Genomic DNA, 27,042 nt, shown 5'->3' with positions numbered 1-27,042 from the left:
TTCACAAAATATAGCCTTCATACAAATCTTCAGTCATTGGGGAGTTAGTTACTGCTTAAAAAATTCTCGTACATTGTCACAATCTTTAATAATAGTGCCACAAAAATGATTGGTGCCACTCCTGAGCAACCATAGCGAAGAAGTTCCAGCTGCAAACTGCCGTGATTTGATAACACTCACTTAATCTAATAGTGAATAGGAAACTGTCAAGGTAAATTCAAGAAGAAATAAAGTATAGTTGGTGAGATATCGCCACTCAAAGTCCCTTCCCTTAATGAGGATTTTCTGTAGTGACGTCACTATTGCAAATCCCTACTTGTACTATATTATCTATGGTACAATGCAGGGTAGATATACCTATTAATTGTGGCCACGGGTTGCCGTTTAGCATACAAATCAGTTTAAATCGAGGTTTAAATCTAAAGTAGGGGTGAATTCAGGGGGGGGGGGGGGGGGGGGATTCAAAGGGTTCCATAGAACCCCCCTTTTGAAAGAGCCCCTCTTACTTGAGATACTCTAATAGAGCAGTCAAATCGAGATACTCTAATAGAGCAGTCACAGTAGTCTTTTGAGGAGCAGTGTAGCAAGCTATATATCTAGTTATAAATAAAGAATATAGTTGGTGAGGGCATGCATCTATGGTGCATGAGGGCCAGCTATTGTCAGTAGGTGATGACCTTCTTTTTTTTTGTCTTCAACTTGCAGCTATGTTGAAGTTGCAATTCCAAAGTGGAACCCCCTTTTTAAAAGTCTGGATCCACCCCTGTAAAGGTACAAGCCAGGCCATCAAATCCAGCCCATACTTTTGGTTGACATTGTTATGAAAATTAAGTTTACAACCTGTAGAAATGTTATATTGCAGCCAAACTAACCTCGTAGCAAAGTACAAAATAAAGTATATAGTTTAGGTGAAATTTATCTCAAGTTATATGTACCAATGCAGTAAGGCAGAACACAGATATATAACATCAATGGCTTTATACATGAAATTGACAAGCAAAAAGCATTCTGACCGCCTGACAGACTCTTGTAAGCGTTCAAATGTTAATCAGATGGCTGCAGGTTCAAGGCTGCCCAAGTCCATTCATGGATTTTTTCTCCTTTCTCCACCTTTTCAAGCACACTTTCTGTAACAACTTTAAACAGGCTGTAGGACCAGGTGTCCTACAGATCTTCAGCACTTGTGCTGTAAAGCCTTAACAAATAAATTAAAAATATAGCAAAGGCTGTGATGCAACATTGGGAATTTACATAAAAATGATGATGAAGATCACTTTGTGTTGAATCGCAGCAAGTGTTATTGTTGTTGACTCCATCAGACTACACTAGTATTGGCTTAAATCAGTGTGACCAACCCAGCAGACTGTCTTTCTGTGTAACGATCAAAAGCAGGTTTTTTATTGCAAGCTTAAAATCCTTAACTTTCATGCCTTTAGGGGCCTTGATACTCGGTTTACAAATTCTTGCATTTCTATAGCCACCTGGAAACACTTTGTATGGTGGTAAGACAGCAACTCTCAATGTAAAAGGTACCTGGTTCGATTCCTACTACAGGCAATATATTTGTGTTTTTTTTTACCACTTTTAGGAACATGTTTCCTTGACTGCTCTATCAGAGTGTTCTATCATGGTTTTCAGCCCCACTCCAAGAAGGATAATTTTGGCGTGATATCATTCTAGTCCCCCCCCCCCCCACCCGTCTATGATGATGAAGCAGGTCTGTGGTTGACACCCTCCGTCCTGCTCTACAGTGAACCTTGCTTTGTGTAGCAAACCTAACTGTCTGGCATATTTGAACAGAAGACTGTATAGCTATACTGTTAATATTTAGCTGTTTTGTACTTGTTTTTCTGTCTTGCAAAGCACCTTGTAGCTACAGGCTCTGCCTTTTGGTGCCACCCTGTCTTTTGACAAATCAGTTAAATAATAATAATAATAAATTTGGCCATGATCTTATGTTTAGCCTTAGGCCACTCCAAATCAATTCTCTGTTTCCCGTTCACCACCTGCATCTGTTTACTGTCAGCTCTAAAATGTTCAATTTTCCGTATTTTGTTATTTTATGGTTGTCTTACATACTGTACAGGCTCAGTTAGAATTGTTAGGGTGTCAGCTCATATATCAATAAGTTATCAAATCAGTACAAATTCACACCTGTGTTATTCCTCCCTCTAGTCTGATTAACAGTATTGACTTGTGGTATGTGTGTATTATGCACAAGTACTAGTGTAACTTGTAGAGCCTTACAATTTGGTGTCGGTTTATGTTAACTATCGACAACAGAATAACATTAGATGGTTATTGGCTAAACCTTAAAAGTGGGAACTGGTACAACTGTATGTGTTGATTATCATCATTGTGTATTTATCACTAAATAATATAATTATACTGCTTCTATTTAAACCAGGTGTACATGTACTGGTAATGTTGTGGATGTGTGCAGTAGTCACATGAGCTGTGAAATTGTCAAGTAGTTCATCCAGTCAAGAAGAGATTACTACATATAGTGAGTGTATAAGTGAGTACTTCAAGTGTGACAGTGTCCATTACAGGAGAAGAATGGAGAATGGTGGATAATCTGCCACTGTAGCCACACTAGTACTGGTGAAAGAGAACTAGATCATTAAATGAACACAAAGGAACTCACTATAAGATTTATAATACAGTAGAAATACCATCGTGTGTTTTGATTTAAGTAAATAAATATATATCCCATAACAGTTACTCTTTACAATCACATCCATTGTAGAACATATTGTGTGGTTCAATTGGTCCCCCAATTTGTATATTTTACATTAATAATACTATAGCAACATATAACAATGTAAACAGTTTAGTTATAGTCTTACTGGATACTACACTGAGTGTCTTCTGGAGGAATAGCAGCTGCTCTTTGTGTGAGGGTAGCTCTTCCCTTCTCCACTGTAGTGACAGAGGAAGCCATGCTAGCTTCAACCCCTTTTCCACCCTTGGTCCCTCCAAGCACAAGGATGGTATCAGAGTCAATGGGAACTGCAGAAAAATTTGACCTGGGGCTGGATAGCCAAGCTATTCTTTTCCATTTATTCCTTGAATCATCCAACATGGCAACATCAGAGGTACGAACACCCTGGAGATCACAACCACCCATGATCACTGGTGGGTGAGAGTTTGGTATTGTTCTAGTATTGTAGTAAGGGGCACTGGGTAACTCCATCCATTGAACTAGCTGACCACTGGTAGCTGATGGCGTGGTGGATGATGTGATGATATCCACTGGTAGTTTATATACTGTATTGGTCTTGCCTCCTGATGTACTATACCCCACAATAACAATCATATTGTCACTGATGGTGGGGAAAATGGCCCACATTGGCTCTGGTAGGAGAATGCTAGACATCATCCACTGAAATGGTTGTGTAGTGTTCAGTATCTCAATATCATTATGGAAAGTGTTCTTGTTCTTTGCTCCACCTGCTACAATGACATACTCTGAGTGACTCACTACTCCTGGTTTACTCCTGGCTCTTAACAAGTTGGGGAAGTGGTTAGTCCAACCATTGTTAGTATAAGTAGAAATCTTATTAGTGACCTTCCTAGTGACATCATCAACTCCGCCAATTACAGTCAATTTCCCATCAATTATTTGTAGTATGCAAGCATAGTGACCAGGGGGAGGTAACTGTTCCCACTGGTCAGTGGTGATGTTGTAGCAGTAGACATGATCTAATGTATCATAACCTGGAGCATCACCAGCCATGATGTATACCTTCTTGTCATGTAAGACTGCTGATGTGTTGTACATGGGGGAGGTCAGGTCAGCACACCTCTCCCATGTGAGTTCATAACAACCAGTTTGCAGTGCTGGCAGCAGAGGAGGCCACTCCTATATGAATGCATGAATACTGGATCACATAACCATATGCCCTCAATAATAACAGTTATCTCAATAATGAGATTATTAAATTGTAACCCATAATTGACTGAGGAATGCAACAAGAAATGATTCACGTTACACCCTTGTAGTATGTAATATGCTGTATACAGGTGGTCAGGAGTATCATTAGAGTGAAATCCTTAAACTCAAATCACACCAATAGCATATTCTTTTTTAGATCACAAGTACGGTGACATGTGAATTTGGTCAATTTGTTCACATTATGACCAATAGATTGAGGGATTATACTGGAGTCCTTGTGAGGTTTGTATAGCACATATATGTACATGTGTTATGCATTGTTTGTAGTAAAACAAATGTGATGACTTTAATAGCCATTCCTGAGATGAAGGTAAGTAATGTTACATCATTATGTTGTGGTTGACTTGCTTTAAATTAAGATACCTAACTTAAGATGCAATGCATATAAAACTTGGGAAGTTACCTGCAATTACTTGGTTGTTCTATTTGATATTCATATTTTTAAAAGGTTTGCATAATTCTCCACAGATTTCTTAATATTGTACTTGTTTAACCACTGATTTGTAGTTATATAGAATTGTTGGGTATTCCTATAATCATACAGTATGGTAGCACTGTATATTAGGGATCAGCTTTTCCAGCCAAACATATCACCCTAAAACCAGCATATCACTCTAAAATCAGCCTAAATTTTGCTTCATGACAGCTTGCCAGCATTGGTTAGGCGCAGTCAAGCCCAAAAATATCTTCAGACCAGCCTCAAACCCTTCTAAAAATTTCTATGGAATTTTAAAAATTTTCTATTTAACAGAATTTTATGCTGATGGACTGACCGACTAACTAATGCCTCCAGCCAAGCATAACTCTAAGGCTACAGGTTTGATTTCTTCATTGCTAGATGCTGCTTCATCCCAATATGTGCCCGGCTTTTTGCCATGCATCCATACAATACACGCACTGTGGACTTGCCTTCATCCTCCTTTGTGTTCCAGTTTGTTTCGCTGACAATTCTTAGTGTTGATTTGTGATAGCTTGATGTGGCTTCCCTGTGGCTGTGTTGGCTATTACGCTTATCGACTGTATTTTTTGTAGTGACTGGATTGATTGCAGCATGTGCTGTTCTTTGTTTGTAATGCTGTGTAATGGGCAGAGCACAGCTGAAAACAAAGTATTATGGCCACTTCCCTTTCCATTATGTAATTGATTGTTGGGGCACACATTCTGATGCAAAATTACTTTTATGGAATTCCTGCCACCATTCCACTTTTAATATGGTATGTTCTGGTTCATTAAGTTGAAGGAAAAATTCGAAATTTTAAGTTGGATTAGGGATCAAGGAAAAAAGGTAGTGAAACAAGGGAACAGCTAAAAGGTGGTAAACAAGGAAGGTTGCCTATACCTGCAGATATACTAGTGGACATTTAATCCCTAATTCAGGCATGGTTATAGACTGAAGTTCAGGAATTTAATGTCCACTTGTATATGGACGTGGTTAATGAAGAGGCGTGATCATAAAAATGTGTTGCATGCACAAATTACCAACCATTTTTGCAGGGAAAATGAAATGCGATGTCAATTGCAACTAACCTATCAAACAACAATAAATGCGGGTAGTTTGAGGGTTAAAGCCATTAATAAACTTTGGCATGGATTAATCAATTACTTTTTAAATGCTACAAGTAAGTTTTGGGAGGTGGTTTAAAATTTGCAATGATAAACCACCAGTACAGAAGTCACCCAGTTATTCTTTTTCAGCAAAGCCCAAGTATTGATAAAGTACGACTGAGGTAACTATTTTGGGTAATGATTAATTAATGCAGTAATACAGTGAGCAGAAATACTTCAAAAAATGTTTGTCTGCACTGATTTTACCAATCTTTTTGATCTACACAAATCCGGATTGCTTTATGTTAAAATGGTGCAATTTAGTGCTACGCCTCCTCATTAAACCTGTCAATATTGCAGTTGTAGGTAACCTTCCTTCACCTTTTAGCTATTTCCTTGTTTTAGTACTTTTTTCTTTGACCCCCAATACAACTTAAAATTCCTAATTTTTCCTTCTACTTGTAATTACAGTGGAACCTCAGTATCTGGACCCCACTTATCTGGATTCTTGGTTAACTGTACTATGGAAATGACTGCTCTATTAGAGTAGTGACTGTTCTATTAGGGTAACGTTATTTATACACAGTTTCAGAGATATGAACTTTTCAAACTTATGGACCACCCCAAGGGGTTCAGATAACTGAAGTCCCACTGAATTACGTTTGCATTATTTGAATATATTGCTAGTACGTATATACTGTAGACCACTAGTTTAACAGCATATAAACCTGTATATACATGACACATGAACATGCCTACTCAAAACAATAATAGTGTTGTGTGCATGTGTTGTGGGGTGTACATGATCAATATGGCTACATGTAGATGTCTTATGTGTGTGTACATGTATAAAACAGTATGGTTTTGAACATCTACATTTGTAGGTAATATGTGTAATACATTGTGAGTAAATATTCTATCATGTGTAAGAACAGGTGTGGTAATAAGCACATTCTGTTAGTGAAAAGTGAGTACCAAGGATACTTTTGTAGTATTCCATGCAATTCCCATTATTTCGATATGCCATGAACCAGGGCTTGTATTAAGCTGTAGTCTCAGCACACGACTAGCATATCACTTGGCCCTCTTCTAGAGTATCTCATATTATGTTAATTCATTACATGCAACTGACTGTTCTACCGTACAGTGGGTTATGTGTGTGAGGTCAAAAATTTTTTTAGTTGTAAATTTAAGTTTAACTTGCAAAAAAATATTCTGCTGGCAGACTGAATTTCTTATTTTTCAAGTGAACAAAGTTTTGCATAAATCATCTGTATATTCGTAACTTTGCCATGGTATTCAATGAGATGCATAGAATTATAGAGAAAAACCATTCATGTCTCCCAGATTTCACAATCACAGAAATTTATGCTGGATGCTGTTGCAGTTTTGCAAAAATTTGGACCTCGTATAACAGCAACCTGTTGTACAGTATTAGAGCAAGTTGGAATTTTAATTTTAGCTGCCTGAAACAGTTAATGACCATACATAATTGTCTACTAAGTCCAAATGCTGTAAGTACAAGGAAAACTATTTTAAGTTGATTAGGGAGGTTGTCTACACCTAGAGTATATATTGGTGGACATTTCATATCAAAACATTTGTCAACTTTTACCGTACATTACAAAAATCTGTAACATAAAATATATGCGAAAATGACACCGTCTACTAAACACAGCGCCATAACTTCCGCATACTTTAATTTATGGAGATCTGGTATGGCTCATCAGAATCCTTGATCAATGGCGAATCGAGTGATATAGGAGTTTGTGAAGTGACCAGGAGAAAAGTAGGATAGAGCCTGGTTGTATCACCAAATTACACATTCAGATACGTAATAAAACAGTGGGGAAACCCTGTTTTTTCGTATGTTTTATAATGTAACTCAGTATAATAATTGGTTAGGCACTTACTTCGGGTGGATTCTTAATCAGCAAGTGTTGACAAGTAAAATGATACCAAGTTTAGCGAATTTGGTTGAGGGTAACAGGTTTGTTTTTGGGGGTTTTCCCACCTGAGTAATTAAATTCTCCAATATAAAATCGCATGGAGGCGCATATTATGTTGTAATCAATAGTAAATAAATGTTGCTATGGTAATGCTAGTGCATTACTTCGGGCGGAATCGTGTAGAGCAATTCAGGGGCTATAATTTTTTGTATAATGTCCTGTAGAGATTATGGGTGCTAATTAGTGTTGTAATAGTAATCTAATCAAAAACAGCCAAGCTGTAAAAAAAGGAGTGCAGCCCTTGAAAAGGCTATGGTGAAAAAAGATGTGAAATCCAAGTGGCGGCCAAGAAATGGCTGTGATGGTAGGTTAATGGTAAAAATTTTAATAACGACAATTCAGGTGAATTTGGTACCGCTTGGTCAATTGGCACAAAATTCACCTGAATTGTCGTTATTAAAATTTTTACCATCACAGCCATTTCTTGGCCACCACCTTGGATTTCACATCTTTTTTCACCATAGCCTTTTCAAGGGCCGCACTCCTTTTTTTACAGCTCGGCTGTTTTTGATTAGATTTCACTTCTTTTTGTATTTGTATACCCCAAAGCCGGCCTATGGCCAGCTTTGGGGCTTTTTAACCTATATAATTTTCTTTACCACAGGAAATAGAAAAAGATGAAGCAGATTTTATAAATACTTTAACTCATTCTGATTTTATCAGTAAATGTACAAATTATATATAATGCAAATATCAAGAGTTCATTATATTATGAACTCTTGCATATATTTATTACATGTCAATTAATCCCCACAGGATAATTTGCAGCTGATCTCTCTACTGGGTGACTTGAAATGTAGCTGAACTCTCTACAGGGTGATCTGCTTGTACGTAGATGAACTCTTTACAGGATTCTCTCTACAGGGTGACTTGACTCTAGCTGAACTCTCTGCAGGGTTATCTGTTTGTAGTTGAATTCTCTACGGGGTGATTTGTTTGCAGCTGAACTCTCTACAAGGTAACTTCTTCTAGCTGATCTGTCTACAGGGTGACTTGTTTCTAGCTGGTCTCTCTACAGGGAGATTTGTTTGTAGCTGAATTCTCTACAGGGTGATTTGTTTGCAGCTGAACTTTCTACATGGTGGTTGCTTTGTAGCTGAACTCTCTAAAAGGTGACTTCTTATAGCTGAACTCTCTACAGGATGATTTGTTTGCAGCTGAACTCTCTACATGATGATTTCTTTGTAGCTGAGCTCTCTACAGGTGATTTGTTTGTAGCTGAACTCTCTACAAGGTGATACTTCTAGGTGATCTCTCTACAGGATGACTTGTTTCTAACTAAACTCTCAACAGGGTGATCTGTTCATAGCTGAACTTTCTACTGGGTGATTTGTTTGCAGCTGAACTCTCTACATGGTGGTTTCTTTGTAGCTGAACTCTCTACAAGGTAACTTCTTCTAGCTGCATTAATCTCTCTACAGGATGACTTGTTAGTAGCTGAACTCTCTACAAGGTGATACTTCTAGGTGATCTCTCTACAGGATGACTTGTTTCTAACTAAACTCTCAACAGGATGATCTGTTCATAGCTGAACTTTCTACAGAGTGATTTGTTTGCAGCTGAACTCTCTGCATGGTAGTTTCTTTGTAGCTGAACTCTCTACAATGTGACTTCTTCTAGCTGAACTCTCTACAGGGTGACTTGTTTCTAGCTGAACTCTCTACAGGTGATTTGTTTGCAGCTGAACTCTCTGCATGGTAGTTTCTTTGTAGCTGAACTCTCTACAATGTGACTTCTTCTAGCTGAACTCTCTACAGGGTGACTTGTTTCTAGCTGAACTCTCTACAGGTGATTTGTTTGCAGCTGAACTCTCTACATGGTGGTTTCTCTGTAGCTGAACTCTCTACAAGGTAACTTCTTCTAGCTGAACTCTCTACAGAGTGACTTGTTTCTAGCTGATCTCTCTACAGGGTGATCTGTTCATAGCTGATCTTTCTACAGGGTGGTTTGTTTGTAGCTGGATTCTCTACAGGGTGATTTATTTGCAGCTGAACTCTCTACAAGGTGACTTCTTCTAGCTGAACTCTCTACAGAGTGATTGAATTTTTTTGCAGCTGAACTCTCTACATGGTGGTTGCTTTGTAGCTGAACTCTCTAAAAGGTGACTTCTTCTAGCTAAACTCTCTACAGGGTGATCTTTTCACAGCTGAATTCTCTACAGGATGATTTGTTTGCAACTGAACTCTCTACAAGGTGATACTTCTAGGTGATCTCTCTACAGGATGACTTGTTTCTAACTAAACTCTCAACAGGGTGATCTGTTCATAGCTGAACTTTCTACTGGGTGATTAGTTTGCAGCTGAACTCTCTACATGGTGGTTTCTTTGTAGCTGAACTCTCTACAAGGTAACTTCTTCTAGCTGAACTCTCTACAGGGTGACTTGTTTCTAGCTGATCTCTCTACAGGGTGATCTGTTCATAGCTGAACTTTCTACAGGGTGATTTGTTTGCAGCTGAACTCTCTGCATGGTAGTTTCTTTGTAGCTGAACTCTCTACAATGTGATTTCTTCTAGCTGAACTCTCTACAGGGTGACTTGTTTCTAGCTGAACTCTCTACAGGTGATTTGTTTGCAGCTGAACTCTCTGCATGGTAGTTTCTTTGTAGCTGAACTCTCTACAATGTGACTTCTTCTAGCTGAACTCTCTACAGGGTGACTTGTTTCCAGCTGAACTCTCTACAGGTGATTTGTTTGCAGCTGAACTCTCTACATGGTGGTTTCTTTGTAGCTGAACTCTCTACAAGGTAACTTCTTCTAGCTGAACTCTCTACAGGGTGACTTGTTTCTAGCTGATCTCTCTACAGGGTGATCTGTTCATAGCTGAACTTTCTACAGGGTGATTTGTTTGCAGCTGAACTCTCTGCATGGTAGTTTCTTTGTAGCTGAACTCGCTACAATGTGACTTCTTCTAGCTGAACTCTCTACAGGGTGACTTGTTTCTAGCTGAACTCTCTACAGGTGATCTGTTTACAGCTGAACTCTCTACATGATGGTTTCTTTGTAGCTGAACTCTCTACAAGGTAACTTCTTCTAGCTGATCTTTCTACAGGGTGGTTTGTTTGTAGCTGGATTCTCTACAGGGTGATTTATTTGCAGCTGAACTCTCTACAAGGTGACTTCTTCTAGCTGAACTCTCTACAGAGTGATTGAATTTTTTTGCAGCTGAACTCTCTACATGGTGGTTGCTTTGTAGCTGAACTCTCTAAAAGGTGACTTCTTCTAGCTAAACTCTCTACAGGGTGATCTTTTCACAGCTGAATTCTCTACAGGATGATTTGTTTGCAGCTGAACTCTCTACATGATGATTTCTTTGTAGCTGAACTCTCTACAGGGTGATTTGTTTGTAGCTGAACTCCCTACAAGGTAACTTCTTCTAGCTAATCTTTCTACAGGCGATTTGTTTGTAGCTGAGTTCTCTACAGGGTGTTTGTTTGCAGCTGAACACTCTACATGGTAGTTTCTTTGTAGCTGAACTCTCTACAATGTGACTTCTTCTAGCTGAACTCTCTACAGGGTGACTTGTTTCTAGCTGATCTCTCTACAGGGTGACTTATTTCTAGCTGAACTCTCTACAGGTGATTTGTTTGCAGCTGAACTCTCTACATGGTGGTTTCTTTGTAACTGAACTCTCTACAGGGTGGTTTGTTTGTAGCTGAACTCTACAGGGTGATCTGTTCGTAGCTGAACTCCCTACAAGGTAACTTCTTCTAGCTGATCTCTCTACAGGGCATATTTGTTTGTAGCTGAGTTCTCTACAGGGTGTTTGTTTGCAGCTGAACTCTCTACATGGTAGTTTCTTTGTAGCTGAGCTCTCTCCGATGTGACTTCTTCTAGCTGAACTCTCTACAGGGTGACTTCTTTGTAGCTGATCTCTCTACAGGGTGACTTGTTTCTAGCTGAACTCTCTACAGATGATTTGTTTGCAGCTGAACTCTCTACATGGTGGTTTCTTTGTAGCTGAACTCTCTACAGAGTGATTGATTTTTTTGCAGCTGAACTCTCTACATGGTGATTTGTTTGTAGCTGAACTCTCTACAGGGTGATTTGTTTGCAGCTGAACTCTCTACATGGTAGTTTCTTTGTAGCTGAACTCTCTACAATGTGACTTCTTCTAGCTGATCTTTCTACAGGGAATATTTGTTTGTAGCTGAGTTCTCTACAGGGTGATTTGTTTGCAGCTGAACTCTCTACATGGTAGTTTCTTTGTAGCTGAACTCTCTACAATGTGACTTCTTCTAGCTGATCTCTCTACAAGATGACTTGTTTCTAACTGAACTCTCTACAGTGTGATTTGTTTGTAGCTGAACTCTCTACAGGGTGATTTGTTTGTAGCTGAACTCTCTACAGGGTGATCTGTTCGTAGCTGAACTCCCTACAAGGTAACTTCTTCTAGCTGATCTCTCTACAAGATGACTTGTTTCTAACTGAACTCTCTACAGTGTGATCTGTACATAGCGGAACTTTCTACTGGGTGATTTGTTTGCAGCTGAACTCTTTGCATGATTGTTTCTTTGTAACTGAACTCTCTAGAAGGTAACTTCTTCTAGCTGATCTCTCTACAGGGCAATTTGTTTGAGCTGAACTCTCTACATGATGGTTTCTTTGTAGCTGAACTCTCTATTAGGTACCTTCTTCTGGCTGATCTGACTACAGGGTGACTTGTTTGTAGCTGAATTCCCTACAGAATAACTTGCAATGTAATATAATTGAGTAAATTATAAATGCTTTATTAGGGTGACTGTTCTATTAGAGTATCTCGATCTCGCATTTGTTACACGTAGTTGTCTTTCGAATCATAACTCAGTGGTTTGTAATCCGATTCTTCTGTACTACTGCAAGGACTTTCTATGATGATTATTCCAGCTACATACTGATTTTCAGCTCGTTGCTCTAAGCGGTTTGCCTGGTAGACACGAAAACTAATAGTTTTATTATTCATAAAAAATAATAATAAAAAAAATAAATAAAAAATAAATAAATAAAAAATAAAAAAAACTCGAAGGAAGGTGGTAGCTCAATTTAGGCTCTCCAACAGCTTTCTTCCCTCAGGGTTAAACCTGGTACCGTGGTGCGAATATTTGCTATTCAAAAGCGGTACCCGAGAAGGCGAGCCATTATCGTTTCTATTGAGCAGTTTTGTGTACCTTCGTTCCAGGTGACTGGAGGTCACGGACCGGAGGTCATGCCCAAGTCGCAGAAGCAAAAGGCCAAGGACAAGCCGTACACCAGAACTACTCAGGACAACAGCTCTTCTGCCAGCAACATCAACGTGGAAGAGCCTTCTGTGTGTCCCATCTGTGAGGAAATAGTCAAAGAGCCTTCTGATGATGGCAAGGATCCAGGCGATGAAGCGTTATTTTGTGAAGGTAAATGTGAAGCATGGTACCATCGGAAATGTGTGGGACTGTCAAGGTGTGCTTACAACAGTGCAAGTGAGTCTGATAACCCATTTTATTGTCTTTTTTGCCTGCAACTCTTTTATAATAATGTAATTGCGGACTTGAAAGATCAAATCAGCACACTTAATCTAAAACTTAACCAGTGCCCATCAGCAGCAGTTGACCAACCACCAGTCAACCCAACTCTCAGCAGCAATCCATCTCCTGCTGTTAAAGCTGCTACCCCAAGCTCAGATACAAATTCAGCTCCACCTTCACTTGTAGTTGCTACTAAGCACGACTCAGCTAGGAAATTCAATGTTGTTCTGTTTGGTGTCGATGAGTGTTCCAAAGGCACCAAAAAGATGGAGAGAGAAAAGTTAGATTTAAACCATGCTACTGAAGTTCTTACAGACCTTGACAACACTGTTCAGCCTCACTCAATCAGAGATACTATAAGGCTTGGAAAATACAATCCCTCCTCAGGGCGTCCTAGACCCCTACTGGTGACTCTGAACAGGTCATCTGATGTCAATTCCATCTTATCCAAGCGATCTCAGTTAAAGTCACCTTTTGTCATCAAACCTGATCTCTCACGTGATGCAAGGGTCACGGAGTCTCATTTGTTAAAAGTTCGTTGGTCATTAATACAAGACAATACCCCATAGTCTGATATAAAAATTCGAGGCAATAAAATTTATGTCAAAGGTAAATTACATGGCCAAGCAGACAGCGCAGGATTCAGACCTAATGAGCTATCAAGTACAGATAGCACCTCACCACCCCACAACAACATGGAGACTTCAACTGCTGCCTCCACCTCTTCAGCATGACTCGGCCCTACTGGGCCCAAAGTCTGCGTGCAAAATTGCAGGAGCTTGGCAAAAAACTTACCCCCTTTCCAGAGTTTTGTATATGTATCTGATTTTCAAATTATTGGCCTGTCTGAAACTTGGTTGCACGAAGCCATTGCAGATCTTGAAATCTTACCTCAGGGTTACACAATGTTTAGAAAGGACAGAGGCTCACGTGGTGGGGGCGTTATGCTGGCAATCAGCGACAATCTACCTAGTAAACAAATTCCAAGTCCCAGAAACCTTGAAGTGGTAAACGTTTCTGTCTCTTTTAATGATTCTGATGTCATTTTTTGCATGGTATATGCACCTCCAAATGCCACTGCTGACTATCACAAGGACCTATCCGACTACCTAGCCACCACTACCACCCTGTTCAACCCTGTATTTATTCTTGGCGATTTCAATCTGCCGGACATAAACTGGGCAACTCTCACTGGCAGAACACCGATCTCCAACAACTTCTGTGATAGTATATTTGAATCTAACTTCACGCAACTTGTGGAATCCCCAACCCATACATGTGGTAACATACTAGACCTTGTGTTAACAAATAGTCCTGAACACGTTTTACATTTATCTGTTCATTCTCCAGAATACCAATATATTACATCTGACCATTATTTAATCACATTTTCAATTAATTTTAAGTTCTCAACACATTCTACATCTACTAAGGAGTTCTTCAATTTTTCTAAAGGTGACTACAATGGATTAACAGAGTACCTATCGAACTGCGACCTCTCTATAATCTACAATTCTTCTGATGTTGAAGAAATTTGGTACATTTTAAGAAGTAACATACTGGCTGGCATTGAACTGTTCATCCCAAAGGTCAAACTGCACTGTAGACAATTCCCTAACTGGTTCACTCCCCAACTACGTCATTCCCACAAGTGTCTTCGTACACTTCAGCGTAAATACAACAGGAATCCTACACCAAACAATTTCCAACGACTAACCAAAGCTCAAGTCTCTTTTCAAGCTTCTAGTATTGCAGCAAAGTCTGCATTTGAGCAGACCTTAATATATAACTTCACTACAAATAAGGACACAAAAATTTTCCGATACATTAAAGAGTTCTCGAAATCTCACAACCTACCACCTGAGCTACACAATGACTCCATCACAGCGAACACAGACCTTGGTAAGGCTGAGTTATTCAACCAGTACTTCCATTCAATATTCTCTCAGAGTAACTTTAATCTACCCGACACTTCGAATCTACCAGTCCCTGGTAAATGCTTGGACTCGATCCACTTCACAGTACAAGAAGTCCTAGAGGCCTTAAATAACCTGGATCCCAATAAGGCCAGTGGTATAGACAACATTCCTCCAACTGTTTTAAAACATTGTGCCTTTGCTCTTGCCATACCTATTCACCACCTTTTCATGACTAGCATTACCAGTGGAACCATACCATCTGAATGGAAGTTGCACAAAATTACAGCTGTACCAAAGTCTGGTGACAAAACCTCAGTTAAAAACTATCGTCCCATTTCACTTCTTTGCATTACATCCAAAGTTTTAGAAAGACTAATTTACGATAAGATAATTAACTCAGTTTCTAATTGTATCACACAATATCAATTTGGGTTCCAAAAGAATTCTTCAACCTTGCACCAACTACTTATCTATTTTAACCAGCTAATAACATCAAAAGATGAAATAGATACTATATACATTGATTTTCGAAAAGCTTTCGATAGTGTGCCGCATAATGAACTCCTAGTTAAACTTTGGAACATGGGAATCACTGGCACCCTATGGAATTGGTTTAATTTCTATCTACACAACAGAACCCAGTGTGTTTCTGTGGGCAACCACCTATCCGGCACCTTACTTGTTATCTCCGGCGTGCCACAGGGGAGTATTCTGGGTCCTTTGCTCTTTTTAATATTTATCAATGACCTCCCATCAATTGTCACATCAGATCTATTTGAGTTTGCTGACGATACAAAATTATTCAGACAAATCACATCAACATTAGACATTGAGCATCTCCAAGAAGACATCAATTCATTATTCAACTGATCCATCAACAACTTTCTTTCATTTAATCTTTCAAAGTTTGTGTTTATGAGCTACCATCGCAAATTCAACTCTACATATCATGTCAACGGTCATTCAATTGATGAATCCTCCAGCTGTAAAGACCTTGGGATTATTTTTACTAATTCGCTAACATGGCAAGCACACTATGAAATGATTTCTTCTAATGCCTATAAATCTCTTGGCTTATTGCGTAGGGTCTTCAAGGACTCCAATTGTCCCCAGGCCAGAAAATCTTTGTATATCACTCTAGTTAGATCAAAACTACTGTATTGTTCCCCACTGTGGAGGCCATACCTGTTAAAAGACATTGAATCACTTGAGAAAGTCCAACGAAGAGCCACTAAATTCATATTATCAAACTATCAATCAGATTATAAAACTAGGCTAATACAAACTGGTGTGTTGCCACTAATGTACATTTACGAAATTGCCGACATATTATTCTTCATCAAATCCATCAAAAATCCATCAGACAAATTTGACATCTTGAACTATACCAACTTTACTACAGGTTCAACAAGATCTGCTGGCACAAAGTTATACCCCAAGACAGCTCATATCAACCCTATCATGAACTCATATTTTTATCGTTTACCAAGATTATGGAACTCTTTACCAATAATTGACCTATCTCAATCACTAGATGTACTCAAACCAAAGTTGAAAGCATTTTTATGGAATCATTTTTTAGCTAACTTTGATAATACCCCCTGTACTTTTCATTACCTGTGTCCTTGTACCCGCTGCTCCAAGACTCCTGCACCAACCAATTATAATTATTTGAAATTATTATATATGTATGCATGTATAGTTTTTGTAGTTAAGTAATTAGTGCTCTAGGCTACCAGTGCAGGACACTGGTAGAATTGTATGTCTCTGTAATCACTATAGCCTCTACTGTATGTAATTCCAATTCTGTACAGCAATTATTAAATTAAATATTAAATTAAAAATCGATCGCGTAATTTTGACACAGGTTGGGTTTTGTGTCATATCTCCATGGTCTTTATCCCGATTCCTTTCAAACCACAAAAAGGCACTCCTACGATGGTTGCTCCATCTACATATCAATTTTCAACTGATTCTTCAAAGGAGTTTACCCTGTAGGCGTGACAGACCTTCGACCTTATTTTACGCAAATAATCGGTCATAACTCCGTGAATGTTCATCGCATTCCTACCAAAGTTGGTACAGAGATCCGCCTTAATGAGCCCTTTAAGTGTGCCAAATTTCAGCCCGATCCGAGCACGCATTCGTGTTTTATGGCGGATTTTGCGAAGTGTGCGAAATGAAGTAGAAGAAAAAAAATGAAGAAATTAAAACGAAATTTTGTTTGCTCGTATCTTGGAAATGGCTGGAGTGATTTTCTTCAAATTTGGTGTGTAGACTCCCCTAGCTGGCCGGCACGTCTGTAGCAAATTTGGTTCCAATCGGATAAGGGATCACAGAGCTACATAGGTGTGAAAATTGCATTTTCTTTCTTCCTGTTAATATACTCACGGGTGGCACGCCGGCTTCTTGGGCAGCTGTGTCTTGATGTGTTCTAAATTTTGTTATTGTTGTTGTTATTGTAGAGCTTCACAAAATACTTTTAGTTTTAGTTATTAATTGTTAACAGTGAAGCCAGCGGGTACAATTTAGTTATTGTTAATATTTATATTTGTTATTGTTATTGTTACATTCAAAGGTAAATTACATATTCTATACGTATACATGTATTAAATGTACTGATCATTAGCCTTAATCAGGACTTCTCTCTCTAAATTAGTGTTGGTTAAACGATTGCGTCTACCAATACAGCAGTACCCTGCTATAGAAAAGGTGCGTTCTATTGGAACACTAGATGCAGGTACTACCATTAAGTCTACTGCTAAGCAAAAAAGATTTGGTAATGTAGTTTCCAACTCTAACCAAAATGTAAGAGCATCTTTTTTACTGGGCGTTGGTATGTTGAACCGCAATTCATAAAATCTCTCAATTTCATTTTCAGCAGTAGTTGCAGCTATACCTATGTCAACCTGGTGTGCTTCTCGTAATCTTTGGCTTATGATACTGGATAAGTGACGAAATTTCTTTAGAGGAGGTTGTTCATCACTATTTGCTACCACAGACACAGTTTCTGTGCTTCCTGACTCAAAGGTGGTGTCAGTAAATTCTGATATTTCAGTTTTCAATGCAACTATAAGATGTGCCTTTACCACTGTGGTCTGTTGATCATTCAAAATTAGCGTGTATTTTGAATCCAGAAATGTTGCAACTAAGTAATACACATCAAATCCAGCTGCAGAGGGATTCACATATTTATCAAAACGGCTTTTCAGCTCATTGTTCAACCTTTTTGATATGGTAGCCATTCCAGGCTTTGTAGACATCTCTTCCAAGTGATACTGTAATTCTACTACAATAGGTACAACTGATGATATAGTGATATATTCTTCCCCACTACACAGAGTTGTGTATTCTGCAAAGGGTTGCAGCAACTCTTGAATATTTTCTAGAACTCTCCATTCGCTGTTCTGCAAACCATCCCAGCTGTGCTCATCAAGAACTTGTATAACAGAAGCCTTGACTGTTAAAAATCGATTAATCAGTAGATATGTAGAGCTCCACCTAGTTGGGCAATCTCCTAGTAGTTTTAAGCCAGCATTTGCAATCAGTTTTTCAGTTGCTTTTGTTGATTTGTTAAATTTGCTTACTATATTCTTGGCTTTTTTAATGGTGTGTCTAAATACACTACACTCATCAAATTTACTAACAACCAGTTGTAATGAATGGGCAAAGCAAATAAGCCTCCTATATCCAACAAATGCTATTTCATGTTCAAATTCATTTTCATCGAACTCTCTTTCTTGTTCATACATGTCTTGTTGATGTGATTATTCGATGGTTTCTTCCTGATCAGGTAAAGAATCATCTAAGCTGCCAGTGTCCAATACATCTACGTTATCTGTATCACACAATTCAAAATCTTCCTCATCATCACCTTCATTTGGCATATTTTCTTTTTGTTGTAGCTGTAGAATTTTGAAAGCCTTCACCATGTTGCTCCCATTATCAGTTATTATGCTTCCAATCTTGTGATCAGGAATGTTCCAATCTTTGAAGATTTGCAAAACAATCTTTAATACTTCCTCTCCTGTATGAGGGCTTGGCATGCATTTCACTGCTAAAGTGACATTGTGATGCTTGTGACTGGCAAAGAAATGAGCAGTGACACCAATAAAAGAAGCAGTCATTCCCTTCTTGCTCCATATGTCAGTACAAAAATTTACTTTTCTAGCTTGCAACATGTGGGACAAAATATTGCCTTTTAAATCTATAAGCACTTCGTCTATCTTCTTTGACATCATATACCTAGATGGAATAGAGTACCTACTGTCTAATTCTGTGATTAGTGAAGAGAAAGTTGGATCCTCAACCAAGCTAATAGGGGCACTAGCTGCTGCTAAAAATATAGATAACTTTTTTGTGATAGCCTTGCATTTAGGATCTTCATTGTTATACAGCTTGGGCCTCTTAAGAAAAGTAGTGATTGTGGTTGATTACTTTCCATTGAAAAATTACAGGCAGCATTAGCTCTAGTACATGACTTGTTTTCATTTTCTTTCTCTTTGTTTTGCTTTTCCTTCTTAATTACTTCATCATAGGCTTCTCTATGTGATGACTTCAAATGCAACTTTAGGTTTGTACTAAATTTTCCTGAGAAGGTTTTCCCACACTTAGTCTTAGTTACTACATTTGTTATAACCTCACATTTGCTCTTTTTAGCACTTTCATCATAGCTGAAATAATCCCACACTGGACTTGTTTTAGGTCTTCCAGTTACTGCTAGATCACTCATTGCTATCATTCAAAGTCAACTAGTTTTAGAGCTTAATTTACAAGTGAAATAGGTGGTTGGTAGCAAGTTATTTATGCCTTGGCTGACCCATCCCATAGTACATCTGCTTGTTGTGTTGTTTACACCTTCACAGAATGCATGGTAGCTAACTCCACCTGGTTAGTTAATTGCATGCTTTTCATAGATATATCCTATAATCATAAATACTACCAGGGGAAGTGACTTTAACCAGCTAATTGTCAAAGCAAATCCTTAATGTTACAAAACCTCTGTGACCATTATTGTTATTGTTATTAATTGTTGCTGTCTATAAAAAATCTTTTAGTTATAGTTTTGTTATTGTTAACAATAAATTTTATCCCTTACAAAAACTGGTTTTTGATATTGTTATTGTTAACAATTACAACACTACTGCTAATACTTGCTTTTTTGCATTTTTTATATTTAGTACAAAATGCATGTATTTTACATAGGGCAGAAATGATGCCTGTCAACAAGGTTTTTCAACCAACTGATTTGACTAAACTAAGACTACCAAATTGATATGGAGTTGACTTTTAGCTGTTATAATACATAATTCATAAGAACTAATAGCAAAACTTGATGTTATGTAAAATTTTACTTTGACCACTTCGGTTTACAATTCCCAATAGCAAGTTTTGATATGTATTCCCTACTTCAGTCTATAGCCATGATTGAATTGAAAATCTCTATCAGCAATAGGGATTAAATCTCTGTTAGCAGGTGTAAAATCCCTGACCAAAGTTAAATTCTTTGTATTTGTTTGTTGTCTTTTTGTAACATAATTACGACTGGTGAAGTCGTGACTATCGCATCAAAAGAAAGAGTGGTGCCCAACAGAATCATGATTAGTTTTGTGTCTGAATGCACATCCCAACCATCATCTGTTTAAAATGAAGTGTGCATTACATTTTGTTTTTTCAGGTGTTTATCATCCATCTAAATACAATCCCTGAATGTGTCGTTTTGTTTACAGAGCAATCTGCCACAAGAAGTGACCTGAGTAAGGTTTTAGTGTATATTGTTAATTAACCACTAATATTGTTCACCATTGTTAACGGTACGTACAGTGAAACCTCACTTAGTGGCCACCTCTTTAATAAGACCACCTCATTATATTGGCCACCTCTAGTAGGTCCCAAATATAGCTAAGCAGTACTTTATGACCTCATTAATAAGGCCACCTAGTTATTAAGGCCAAATTTTTTGGTCCCAGAGTTGGCCCTATTAATGAGGTTTCACTGTACTTATGTGCATTTTTATTTTTCATAACTTTTCTTCAGGTTTACTGATGGGCACTATAAAGCATTGTTGACTGGTCCATGCATAATGTGGTGACTTGAAATGCTAAAATGGTACGTAGCATGTCTTGTATGCACATGTTGTAATGTGTTGTAATGTGTCCACACATCTTAGAAATAAATATAATTGTATTCTCTATAAATACTCAGTTCCATTGTGCCACTGGGTCGTAAGTGGGTTGAGTGTGGATCATCCAGGACATTTGGGTCACATTTTGTCCTGGCCAAGTGGATCTCATCCACTGACAGAATATATATACAGAATCAGAAAATTACAGTGGAACTTGTTTATTGCCACCTTCACTCAATGAGCAGGTAGCAGTGTATAAATTCTTAATTTGGAATTGGCTTTTCAAGAGAGGTTGTCTTTCTATACTGGTGGCCATTAAGACAGGTTGTACTGATGGAGTGTACATACTAGAGATGCAACAATATCCTCCATTCAGTGACGTTTGATAGTGATACAATGGAGACTAGGTATTGTATTTAAATACTATATTATTATATTGCAACTCTAGTACATATTTATAACAGGAATGTTTGTTAACTGTTTAGACATACTGGAGCCACACCCACTCATCTGGATTTTACAAATGGAGTAATACCAACTTGTTGCCATTGCACTTACTTGTTACTCCCATTGTGTTTGGATGAATATGCATGCTGTCGTGTGAGACTTGCTACCATGGCAGGCCACTGGAGAAGATTTTCATAGCAGTTATATCACAGTCATTATTGTACAATTCTTACATTATTGTTGTGAAAACTGTTTGGTATTCATGTGTCCTCTGTATGTTGTAATTACACATGTAATTTTGTGTGGGGTGCTATAAAATGCATGGTGACAATTGTAAATTATCAGGTGGTTTTGCACACTACCTTTTAGGCTAGCTACATGTGCTAATTACTCACAGCTTGTGCCAACAACTGGTAACCGCAGTTGTGCTCTGTGTCATTTTGAAGCCGCACCCTAAGAGAGCAAATTACGTGGGGGCAACTAAATTCAAATCGAATGATGGCACGCGGCACACTTCTTTATGGCTACATGCACTACATGCACGACACACAGCCCAGTTCATCAATAACCAGTTACCGCAGTTGTGCTCTGTGTCATTCTTCAAATTCTGAGTTAAATTCTTACAGAGAGCAAATTATGTGGGGGAGACTAAATTCAAATTTCAAACTAGCCATTCTCGAAAACATGTTTCAATCTCAACGAAACTTTTAGAACAGTTTAAAGACACATTGCCCTACATGCTTAAGCGAGTATTGCAGAAAACAACAATATGGGTTTTGTATTTGGCCTCTAGGTCGACTGAGGACAACTGAAACTCCGTTTGGTGCTGAAATTATGACTGTAGGGTAATGATGTATGGTGAAATCGATGATGTGAATCTTGAGGCGATTGAGAGAGTACTGAAGCGATAGCAGGGTAATCAATGTTTGGAATGCACAAAGGAATGCAAGACATACACCTGCGGTTGCGTCTAACCGCATGTGATTAAAAAATAAATTAAAAATGAAACTTCCCCTTTGATGTCAGTAATCTCCATCTCGAAACAGTCAGCATGGATTTGCTTCACTGCTTGTGTGGTAGTTACTAGTGACATGATGAGTTCAACTCTAGAGTTTCAGAGGGATAGCGTAAGTGACAGCTGAGTTACAGGCAGGACCGGCCTTAGAGATTCTGGGGCCAGATAGGCAAGGTAAGCTGGCGGGCCCCCCAGAGGAAGTGGTCTTAACCTCTTTCCTACACAAAAACATTTAACCTATAATATCCTAAGCATGGGCTGTGTTGTGATACTAGCTATAGCAGCCATCTATGTGTATGCATACTGTTGTTTCTGCAGTGTATTCTATCTCCAACTATGCTAAATGTGATTGTGTACTTATGATTATATGCTATTGCACTATTATGATCATCTTCAATCTTTGTAGAGTCTTGCTACTACTTCAAGTAGCTATCAAACCACAACCTGCACACGGAGTAGCCCATCTGGTGATGCCTGATCTCGTGATCACTCTGTCCAGCAGCCTCTACTTCACAATATAGATATTAATGGAATCCATTCAACAGATCTCCAACTTTACATTCCTGGTTCAGCACAAAGCTCAAACAAAGCAGCCAACACTATCGCCATAGACTCCACTCTAGCACAAAGTATCCATGATTATTTCAGTGCGCCACTGTGCGTCCCAGAAAATCAATGCGAGCATTCAACTCACATGTGTACAAAGCGACATCAGCAATTGAAAGCGAACAACCACACCGCCACTTGAGACCTGACTTTCATTGTGCGATTTAAATCAACACAATCATTTGATTTCTTGCATTGTTGTGGCTAATGACATTTGATGAATTCCTAATGTGTGTGGCTGCATCCTAGTGCACAGTGCAATGAATATGATGTGCAACCACCAATGCACTACTATAATATCATGAGATTCATACTTATCGGCGATGCGTACCTTCGAGCAATGAGTTGTAAAAGTAAGGGATACCTAGTGTTATATACAGAATTTGTAGTTTGAGAACTGGGGCCCCTGGTCTTAGAGCTTTGGAGGCTCCCTTAGCCCCAGGGCCTACCTTGCCTACCCTTAAAGCCGGCCCTGGTTACAGGAAGGCCGAATTTGACAACGTTCGCTCCTGTAAAATCCTCATGTGTAGTGGTCGTGTCATTTATTGTCTGTGGCATGTGTTTCTGCTTTACTGGATGCGCGACTCACTACTGTGAGCCTTGATATCACTCAGCCCTAATTCACACATCAAGAAAATAATTCACACAATGTGTTTGTGAGCACGGCATGTTAAAAGCAGATCCAACATGAGGTACTGGGCAAATCCCCTTATTGTTAAGTTATAGCAAAAGAATCAGCAAATATAATCTCTATAATTATATAGAGTGGTTAACTACTCTAATACTACAGTCGTAAAAAATACTTCTTGATTACAATTGAGTCAGTAACTGCTAACAAGATCTATATTGGCACTGATCTATACACTCCATTTAGACCACTCAGATGCAATGACAGTGAATATCTGTGTACAAAAGAATGTAATTGTTCATATTAGCACTATAGCTAGAGAACTTATACTCTGATGGCTCGGACAGACAATAGCATGGTTATGCCTATATGTGAACGTCTCAGCAAAAACCTGACTTGTTTGCACAAGCATGCGTATTGAGAAAATCGAAATTTAAAAGTAATTCGTAAATCACGCATGTTACAAAAAAACTACGAAAGTTTTTATCCGGGCCAGTACTCAAAGAAGCAAGACTCAAATCGATTACAACTATATACCATCTTATTCGCCAGTTCATGGAGAGTTCGCAAATCTTTGTTTTGTTTCTCTAGCACCAATGGTATGCATGTCACGTGCGTTTGTTTACAATGCGGTAAACATAAACAAGATTATCATTGTTTCTTCTACCAAACCGCCTTCATATCCATATGCTCAAGTATCTACAGGGCTAATACTATACCTTGGCTGATGTGCTGATCCATGGTGAACGTTTTAAGCCAAATTGCAACGTTGTAGAGTAATCTAAACGGAAGTTATGGCTACGAATGTAAGCGCCTGTAGCTTATTTTCAGTATAGTCACTGTACAAATCGATTACCTTGCTCTTCCTACTGTCTATCGCTATAATTCCAAAACTACACACCACAGAAGGCTGAAACTTTGGTGGTCCATTACTTGGTCACTGCTGATATTGCTGAGTGAATAAAAAATATTTTTTAAATATGCGAACAAGTAGGGTTTTTGCTGAGACGGTCACATATATGAGTCACATCAACTTCATGCATATCTCTGTTCATGTGACTACTTAACACAGGAGCAGATCCAGGAGCTGGCAAGGGGAGGTCACAATCAGGCTAAGTTGGTAGGTGGTTGGGGAGAGCAGATTCTCTTGCTAGTTGCTGCATTTTTGAAGCAGCAAATAATCACCTCTTAGCAGTGTCTCACTGTTGATTTTTGTCATTTTGGCCTTTGCAGATGGCTATGAAGTCTTAAAAGCTGTTTAAAAGGCTCTGAATGTCTTAAATAACAGCAACACGATAATTGTTTTAGAGGCGCTTAGTACGCACGAAGGTACTGGTTGACAATTTCACAGTTAGTTTGACTTTGGTTTGCTTTGGTTTCAGGTAGTTTGTTATAAATGCTTGTAAAATATGCATATTTTACAAGCATTTATTATGGATCCAAGATGGGGTATTTGCCCCAAATGTCCCATCTTGGATCCGCCATTGTAACATTATCCAGTGACCCAAAACACCCTAACAAGCTTGTATTCTAATCATGATAAGCCAACCACCCGACTGAGACAGTAGTCTAGTTTACCGCTACAGCTATAGTTGTATTGATTTCAAACTAATTATTAGACAGCTACCAACCAGCTACCAACCATTGCTTGTATCAATGACTGATCGTATGGAATCAACAACCTGTTTTTCTCATGAAATCAACTTCTTCAGTACCTTTAAGGCAGAGCATGTTAGCTTACATCATCTTCAACCCGAAAAACAATAAACAATTGAATAAAATAAGATGGGACTAAATTTGATCACATTTTCAGAAATTCCCACCAGGAAATAAGACCTACAGCCAAGTCTCAGTGTAATACCATAATTATAGAGGGGGTGTTTTAGTGGATTGCCATCATCCAAAATTTCAAGGGTTAAATTTCATTTCTTCGGGATTTTTTATGCATTTTTAATAATACTCAAACAATGCTTTGCAAATTTCAAGTGGAATTGTTTTGCATAGCTGCCAATCTGCAACTATAATATTATGGTATACAGCTAGCTATATATGTAGCTAGCTGTATAGCTTAACAAAGTAAAAACCAGCTTCGGAGTTGGAGCCATAGCTGATCCACCTCTTTTTTGACATGATTATATGCAAAAAAAGTGCTGTCTTATGTATTCCAGTAGCTCCATTATGATTAAAACATAAATTTGCCTCATACGTATATGGGACTCTCATACACATACAGGGCAAGCTATGTATATGGTCCATAATTGGTTACACCAATTTACTACATATGACAACTACACAAATTACACACCTTCAGTGGTTTGATCATCTCAGACAAGTGTGATATTGGGGGACGCATGGCGGGATCGTTATCCAAGCAAGCCTCAACCAGTGGTTTCAATAGTTCCACCTCTCCTACCATCATGTCAAGGTAGTCCTTACGACGTTCAACTTCGTTCAGACCCTTTGTCTGACGTGTCACTGGATCAAACTCAGCCTGAGCGTTGGGTGTGGGCCACTTTTGATTGACAGTGTGAAGCATAATCCCTCCATATGAGAAGATGTCCAAGGACAATCCATATTTGGGATTGTCTACTAATGCCTCAGGAGGCATAAAGTCGACAGTTCCTGGAACTTTAGTCAGTTGATTCCTTGTAGCCTTGCTGTCTGCTTGTACCACTTTAGCCACACCCAAATCAGCAATCTTTGCAACTGGTGGCACCTGATCCACTCCCGTGTGCTTTAGCAAAATGTTATTAGGGGACAAGTCACGATGAATCACTGGAGGGTTACGAGTGTGCAGGTAGGTCAGTCCTTCAGCTACATCGTGCAATATAGATATCTTCGTCTTCAGACTGATATTGGACTTCTCCACGTACTTGGTAAGGCTCTCATCCATCAACTCCATAACCATCACCGGCAGTGATACTCGACTGGGATAATAGACACCCACTAGGCGAACGATATTGGGGTGGGTGAGCTCACTACAGCAGATACACTCGCGCTCGAAGTTTTCGCGTAACCTGCTTGCACCTGCGTATTGAAGGAGAGTCGAATGAACCTCTTTGGCCGCCCATGTCATTCCTCGATACTTCACTTGGTACACTCTGCCATACGCTCCCCTCCCTAACTCGTGAGTCAGAGGTTTGATGCCATGAAGAGTCAACTTCTTAAACTTTTCGCTGAGATCCTCGTCTTTCGCTGGTGCTTTCGCCATTTCTTAAAACTGCAAAGGGTGTGAGTGGTTATCACTTCTAGTATAACTTAGCACACTTTCAACCAAGGGGCCACTCACGCTCAAAATCGCGTACGAAATTTGA

General features: G+C 38.8%; 1 protein-coding gene and 1 long non-coding RNA gene across 2 annotated transcripts in view; one reads left to right on the top strand and one right to left on the bottom strand.

Annotated features, from left to right (window-relative positions):
- The window catches only part of LOC136239367 (uncharacterized), a 4,926-nt gene extending 2,122 nt beyond the window's left edge, over window positions 1-2,804 (top strand). Inside the window, exons 2-3 of the long non-coding RNA XR_010693431.1 lie at window positions 2,408-2,506; window positions 2,553-2,804. This is a non-coding gene — a long non-coding RNA (uncharacterized lncRNA). The remainder of the gene's footprint in view (window positions 1-2,407; window positions 2,507-2,552) is intronic.
- On the bottom strand, window positions 2,664-27,042 carry LOC136239366 (ankyrin repeat and protein kinase domain-containing protein 1-like). Its single transcript, XM_066030103.1, has 2 exons — window positions 26,034-27,042; window positions 2,664-3,865 (listed from the first exon to the last, which is right to left on the bottom strand). The coding sequence occupies exons 1-2, from the start codon at window positions 26,937-26,939 to the stop codon at window positions 2,846-2,848; spliced, it is 1,926 nt and encodes a 641-aa protein (XP_065886175.1). The 5' UTR covers window positions 26,940-27,042; the 3' UTR covers window positions 2,664-2,845.

The sequence above is a fragment of the Dysidea avara genome, chromosome 11, assembly GCF_963678975.1.
Source record: "Dysidea avara chromosome 11, odDysAvar1.4, whole genome shotgun sequence".
Classification (NCBI taxonomy): Eukaryota; Metazoa; Porifera; class Demospongiae; order Dictyoceratida; family Dysideidae; genus Dysidea; species Dysidea avara.
Note: the sequence above shows the minus strand (reverse complement) of the source record. Positions and strands in the feature narration are given on the sequence as shown.

Coding starts and splice junctions, on each gene's coding strand:
- LOC136239366 (XM_066030103.1), bottom strand. CDS start 26,939: ATGGCGAAAGCACCAGCGAAAGACGAGGATCTCAGCGAAAAGTTTAAG. Junction 3,866..26,033: donor AGATGATCAAACCACTGAAG/GTGTGTAATTTG, acceptor GCATTCATATAG/GAGTGGCCTCCTCTGCTGCC.